The following is a 7,234-nucleotide window of genomic DNA, read 5'->3' on the forward strand; positions in this document are numbered from 1 at the left end:
ATTTTCCCTCTTTTCTAAACTCTTATCTCTTGAGTTATTGTTTTCTCTTGCAATGAGTTTATCCAAGTTTGTTAAGCAATAATGTTGGCAAACCCAGCCAGGACCTATGCTTTCAATCTGTCCAGCCACCTCAGGGTTCTCCGGGACAGAGCAGTTGGCTCCATCAGTTCATCAGGGCTCATCCACTGATTTCCTGAGTTAATGGCTGTGATGCATGGTTTCTTATCAATCTTACAGAAGCAGCCAGCGAAAATACAATTAAAGGTTTATAATATTGGAGAGTCTATCAGTGTATTTCATATGGAACAATTCCTCTGATCAAGAAAGGCACTTTGCTTTTACTAATCTACAAAAGGGACCAAAGGAACATTGGATTATCTGGCTATATCACATTTCATATCACATTTGGAACAGTGGTCTCATTAAACACAGAAACAGAAATTCAATGTTACTTTAAATAGGCATGGAAAGAGGCATGAACATATGGCTAATACATTGGATAGATATATTTTTCAATTGGATATGAAAGAGAGCCAAGGAGATACTCCACAGGAAACATTTCTTAGAACCAGAGGTGGGACTAAGGAAATGGGGAGACTGCAGTTCCCCAGCTTTATATCTTTATATCTTCTGTTTTGATAGACCCAGTTATGCTTATAATAATGCCAGGCATAAGTGTAATATACAGTAAAAGGTAGCTATGTGTTTGTGATTGACCTTTTTTAGTACTCTTCAAGTAAGTTTTCATTTTGGAACATTCCAGACCTGATAGTGGTTTTATAGTCCTCTGCTTAACTGTTGTTGATAGTAAAACATGTCAATTTCTTTAAGTGTGCAATGCCATAAAAAGTTTTCTCTGTTGTCATTCGGGGAAAGCAACATGGCATCTTTAATAATTCCCATTGGTATTTATCATCAGTTGGGTATTGTTAGGTCTCAAAATACATCACATCTATATTACTACCCTCTCAATATATATGACTCTTTATGGAGAAAATAGAGAAAATATTAACATTTGTCATTATTTTAGGGAAATACTATTATTTTTGGAAAGAGAACCTCTCCAGGTTTCAATGTGTCTGACTCAAGTAATGCTTTGAAACACTGTAAAACTGGTAAGTTGTAGGGGAAGCTTTGACATACATTAAAAAATATAGAACCATTTCTAGATACTGAGTTTCAATCCCGTTGTTCATAGGTAGAGTCAAATGTGAAAAGTTCTTTAGGTGAACACCATGATAACATTAGAGAATTCTAGAAGGAATTATCATTCTAGTTGTCATACAAATACAGCATATTTTCCTTATAAGTGTGACAGTATGGGGCAAATTAAATAATTGAGTACACTTTGATATACTTCAAGTGATGTTATTTTCCATTTATTAAAGAATTTTCATGTCAAACTTCATAATGTCCATATCATTACTAATATACATTTGAGAGCATTTCCAATCCATGCCAAATGGTGACGCCTCAAGAAGTAGGTAGCTGAATGAAATCTTTGCTTTTTTTCTTTTTTCCAAAGAAATGTGTTATTCCCTGTGCTTATAAACCTACTAGACCTAACACTTCAATTTATCCTGTTCTGTTAAGCAAACAAACAACAAATATCAGCTCAGATGACTAGTATCATGTGGACAAGAATATGATTTTTGGCAAAACTAAGCCATAATAGATTTTATTTCATATTCTTCTGTGTTAAGATTACAAAACTTTTTAAACATTCACTTTAATGGAATAAATTACTCATATATTCTCAAGTAGTTTGACAGATTGTGCTCTGTAGATCAAGCAACTTGTAGATCAATCACAATTTGTCCTTTTTCTTTGTAATATGATGCCTGTGATCTGTGATTAAATTTCTACTTCTAATACTCAGCTCAACTATATTTTCTGCATGGTGAGTCTGTGTCTTAGAATTAAGAATCAAATGTTGATTTCATTTGTTTTTTATAAAATGCTGTTTATATATCTTTCTCCTCAGCCATTTTAGAACAGTTTGAAAGTTGTTTACAGTAAGAAGAAAGCTAAAGAACTTTGTTTCTATGGGAAGGGGGGATGCTGGGCAGATAATCAAAATGATTCCCTTGAAAACATAAAATTTTTCTTTTTACTCTGTCACCCCTTGCCTCTTCTACACTTGTAGGGAGTGTGTGGGAGAATGTGTATGCATGTGTGTCTATGTCTATGGTTTAGAGTAAAAACTAATATGTAAAAATGTGCTTTAAACAAATATTACAGATTGGTGCAAGTTACACTATCAAAGCAGAAAAAAATATAAAAAGTAGAAAAATTCTTTGACTTTGAATAAACCTATCTTTTCTACAGTTATTAATGCATTATTCCAAAGTTTTTCTCTTTAAATATCTGTCAGCTTTCACTCACTTCATCAACATCTCTATTGATGACCCTTGTAACATTATGGAGATTATAAGAATAATTGATCTATTTTCAAGGAGCTTAAAAGTGATCTGGGGAAAGAAGAATCACAACACCAAAAATGAGGGACCTTGGATTAGAACAAATTTCCATAGCTCTTATTCTAGTGTTCCTTCAATTTCAGAATATTTACACCTAATGCACATGGTATACCTAGTGAATAAGTAAATGGTAGAGTACATGAAATGGACCATAAATACACTGGAAATTGGTATGGGTTTTATAAAAGAGAGGCCTCAAGGTGTCCTGAAGTATATGGCTATATGGACAGGATTTGTCTACCCAAAAAGAAGAAAACATGTACAGATAGAAAAAAGGAAATGGACGGGGAATACAGAAAACCACAAATTTGTTTTTTTTACCAAAACAGAAGTTGTATTTTGGCACTATAAGAAAACAATACTGGATATTTAGAGTAGAGGAGAGGCTGATTGTGAAGGACTAGGTGAATTTGGGGATTGAAAAGGGAGTTAGGTAATTGTTTTTTTAAGGAGACACTGATAGGATGAAAACAGAATTCTTATGAGTAATGTTCAATTCCTAAAAGTAAACTATATTTGTGGGGTAATTACATTATGCATCATCAATAAAATGCAATTCTATATAGCCATAAAATGATTTGGATTTTCATGTGCTCTTAGAAATGTATTTTTAATGTATTGACAAACCCAAGGAAAATAACTATACATGTGAACACTATTCTCTCAATAAATAGCATTGAACACTATGGTTTTAATAAAAAGCATATAAATGTAAACATATACTAGTACCCACAACACACAAAGAACACACACACACTGTACTAATGTGTATATTACTGTTCTCAGAGGATATCCAGGAAATAGATTGTTTATCCAGGAAATAGATTGTTATATCCTGCTGCTCTGTGTGCCATGTTTTCTTTTCCATTCACATAAGCTACTTTGATCCTTTTCAAAAATAAATTAGGGAAAAATACGTACTTCTAAAATTTTATTGGAATGGTTATTCTGTTTCTGTTTAAAAATACTTCAACATCCAATTTGACATTTAAAAGTAAATATGCTTAAAATTCCTAATTTACATGGATTTTGCTTTAACACTTATTTTAATGTAGATCCTGAATATTCATATATATTTTATTCATTCATTCACTCGTTCAATAAATATTAGTAATATGCAAGAATGTGTATAAACTATTTCATGTATATTTGAAGTCTATCCTGTTCTCCTCAAATGCAGTTTTAAAAATGAGATTTCAAAAAGCATAGTGTGGATACTTTAAATATTACCCATAAAACTGAAAGAAGATACAACTTTTCTAAACATGAAAATAACTTTATGTACTTAATGTGGCTTAGTACCAAATTTGTGTCAATCCAAGTTTCTCAGAGTAAGAACTTGGCCAGAGGATATGTCTATGTAGGAAAAATACATCCCCAGTTGGATAAATGTACCCATGGGATTGCCTCAGAGAAACAGAGTGTACAGCATTATGATGCTTCTTCCTTCTGTTTCTGATGATTGGGAGCATAAATTGCAGGAAATTGATGGGAATATGGGAAAAGGAGATGCAAGGCTATTCCTGGGATTCACATGAGGCACTTTCCTATGAAAGTATTTTCCCCGCTCTGGTAAAAAACAGTGGCACAAAAGGAAGGCTTTAATTACTGCAGGAGCTTTTTAAGAACCTAGATAACGAGGAACTATTATGGTTGAAAATATTTTTTTAAGAACAAAGCCAACAAAACCAGTGTTGTTATAAGGATGGGCTGATGGGAAAGCTATGGTATAAATTTAGATGACTGTGTTGAAAGAATGGTATTTCTATTACCCACATCAGTCAGTTACCTCAATTACCTCATTTTATCGTTTTGAAGCTGTGATAAGTAAACATGCACAAGCTAACCAGTGGTCCTCTGTATAGCACTAAACAAATGAATGAATGAATACACACTGAAAAGAAAATAAATTCAGTTCCATTTGGCTGGGGACTTTCTATATCCTTGGTATATCCTGCTTAAAATTACAGAAGAGGCATTTGAGGTGAATAATGTTAAATTTTGAGTGAATGAATTATATATGCCATATATATATTATGTATACATATGTAAATTCATGGTTTGACTCTACTAATGTGCAGTGACCATCACTGGTATTAGCATAAGCTGTGAGGGATTCATGCAAGAATAGAGCAGGAAAGAGAAGATGTGCTTTTCTCAGGACCTAAAAACTTATAAGGAAGACTTAATTTAAGACATTAATTAATTGTTCTTTACCAGAATCTCTTTCAAAGTATGGATCTCTAGAATCCTTGATATATTTTCTACATTTATCATTTCCAGGTTAAGAAACTCAATAATATTCTGTGAATGTGGAACCCACCATGATCCTTGTCTTATTTATAGAGATCTTTATAGCACAAAGAGGCATTCAATATCATGGAGTTTGATTTTTTGTTTGTTTGTTTACTGAGGAGGAAACATAACCCTCAAAAGGAGATACTCGTCATATGTTGCCCAATGAGTAACTCAGCTAGGTGTCATATTGAGGGCTTTGGAATCCAAGTTCACAGTCTATATGATTGTGATTTCATGTGCTGTTTTTATTTTTGTCTTTCAGAAATGTATATTCTGAATTCTTCTTACTGTTTGGAATGCTGCTCTGGGCCATTTATATCACTGACCAATAAAATTTCCCAAAAGTGGGAGGTGCTTTAAGTTCACCTGAGTATCAAAATTAGACACCAACATGAACCATCCTTTGTGTAAACACAACTTTTCTGCCCACAATTCTTACTCATTTTGATTATGATGACACAAAGTTGATAACATGGAAAGGGTGAACTATTCAGTGGTGTCTGAGTTCATTTTGCTGGGACTTTCCAAATCTCAGAATCTTCAGATTTTATTCTTCCTAGGATTCTCTGTGGTCTATGCTGGGATTGTGTTAGGAAACCTTCTCATCTTGGTCACCGTGACCTTTGACTCACGCCTTCACACACCAATGTATTTTCTGCTTATCAACCTCTCCTGTATCGATATGATCCTGGCTTCTTTTGCTACCCCTAAGATGATTGTGGATTTCCTCCGAAAGCAGAAGACCATCTCTTGGTGGGGATGTTATTCTCAGATGTTCTTCATGCACCTCCTAGGTGGGAGTGAGATGATGTTGCTTGTAGCCATGGCAATAGACAGGTATGTTGCCATATGCAAACCCCTCCATTACATGTCCATCATGAACCCCCGAGTGCTTGGTGGGCTGCTGCTATCCTCCTACACAGTTGGATTTGTGCACTCATCTAGTCAAATGGCTTTCATGTTGAATTTGCCCTTCTGCGGTCCCAACGTGGTGGACAGCTTCTTCTGTGACCTTCCCCTTGTGATCAAACTCGCCTGCAAGGATACCTACCTGCTACAACTGCTGGTCATTGCTGACAGTGGCCTCCTGTCCCTGGTCTGCTTCCTCCTCTTGCTTGTCTCCTACACGGTCATCATACACTCAGTCAGGCACCGTGCTGCTAGTGGTTCTGCCAAGGCCTTCTCCACTCTCTCGGCACACATCACGGTTGTGACTCTCTTCTTTGCCCCATGTGTCTTTATCTATGTATGGCCCTTCAGCAGATACTCGGTAGATAAAATTCTTTCTGTGTTTTATACAATTTTCACACCTCTCTTAAATCCTATTATTTATACATTAAGGAATCAAGAAGTAAAAGCAGCCATTAAGAAGATAAGAACTCGACATATAAATTCAAAACCCACTTTGTAGATGATGCTTCCAAAGAGGCAATCTTTTGTTTTGGACATTATTAAGGAATAAACTTTTAATGTATTTCAAGTTCTGTATAAGGAAACAGTAGATGTAATTGTTAGATAGGAAACCCCTCTTCTGTCATCATCAATGGTTAAAGCATGACATCTCCATTCTGGAAGACATGCATTTAAATCCTCTGTTCACTGGGGCACCTGGGTTGCTCAGTGGGTTAAGGGTCTGATTCTTGATTTCGGCTCAGGTCGTGATCTCACTGTTTGTGAGATGGAGCCTTACTTTGGGCTTTTTGCTGATAGTGCAGAGCCTGCTTGGGAGTCTCGTTTTCTCCCTCTCTGCTCCTCCCCCACTCATGCTCTCTCCTTTCTCTCTCTCTCAAAATAAATAAATGAACTTAAAAAAAATCTTCTCTTCACTACTGTTTCTAATGCAAATTTGAAAAAAATGAATAAATTATCTACTTAGCTTCTCTATCTATAAAAACTTCTTTATACATTTCTTTTATAATTTTGGCATGTTTTTAAAGTTTATTTATGTATTTTAAGACAGACAGAGAGAGAGAGAGAGAAAGAGAATGAGTGGGGAAAAGGCAGAGAGAGGGAGAGAGAGAATCCCAAGAGGTTCCGCAATGTCAGTTCAGAGTCTAACTCCGGAGTCAAAATCACGAACTTTGAGATCATGACCTTGGTCGAAATCAGGAGTTAGATGCTTAACAGACTGAGCCACCCTGGCACCCCAGCATGTTTTTAATCTTTACAAAATACGTCATTAGTGTTGCTATTATACTTGTAGTTTTTGTTGGGAATCTGTATGTAGAAAATGCACACAGATGATGCCTCACATTGCTATTTAGCTGAGTGCCTGGGTAACTGCTCTTTGGTGCTGGAAAAGTACATTTAGTACATAATCCCTACTTAATGTGTCTTAACTTTGTTACTGAGTTGCCCCAGACACAGTGCCTCCAACCATCCTTCACATATGTTGTGAGCCTGGCACAGTGTGCCAGAAGGCTCATCCAGGGTTTCAGAAAGTTTACAGCCCATGG

At 35.6% G+C, this 7,234-nt stretch overlaps 1 protein-coding gene across 1 annotated transcript; it reads left to right on the forward strand.

The window, feature by feature from the left end:
- Window positions 1-251: 251 nt before the first annotated feature.
- On the forward strand, window positions 252-6,654 carry LOC124508262 (olfactory receptor 4K13). The gene is made up of 3 exons (XM_047074666.1): window positions 252-264; window positions 5,243-6,178; window positions 6,572-6,654. Exons 2-3 carry the CDS (start codon window positions 5,251-5,253, stop codon window positions 6,652-6,654), a joined length of 1,011 nt encoding a protein of 336 aa, XP_046930622.1. The 5' UTR covers window positions 252-264; window positions 5,243-5,250.
- The last annotated feature ends 580 nt before the right edge of the window (window positions 6,655-7,234 follow it).

Source organism: Lynx rufus, unplaced genomic scaffold, assembly GCF_022079265.1.
Source record: "Lynx rufus isolate CCGP_SWC_20201006 ecotype Redwood Valley unplaced genomic scaffold, mLynRuf1.p SCAF_13, whole genome shotgun sequence".
Lineage (NCBI taxonomy): Eukaryota > Metazoa > Chordata > Mammalia > Carnivora > Felidae > Lynx > Lynx rufus.

Coding starts and splice junctions, on each gene's coding strand:
- LOC124508262 (XM_047074666.1), top strand. CDS start 5,251: ATGGAAAGGGTGAACTATTCAGTGGTGTCTGAGTTCATTTTGCTGGGA. Junction 6,179..6,571: donor TCGACATATAAATTCAAAAC/CCACTTTGTAGA, acceptor CTCTCTCAAAAT/AAATAAATGAACTTAAAAAA.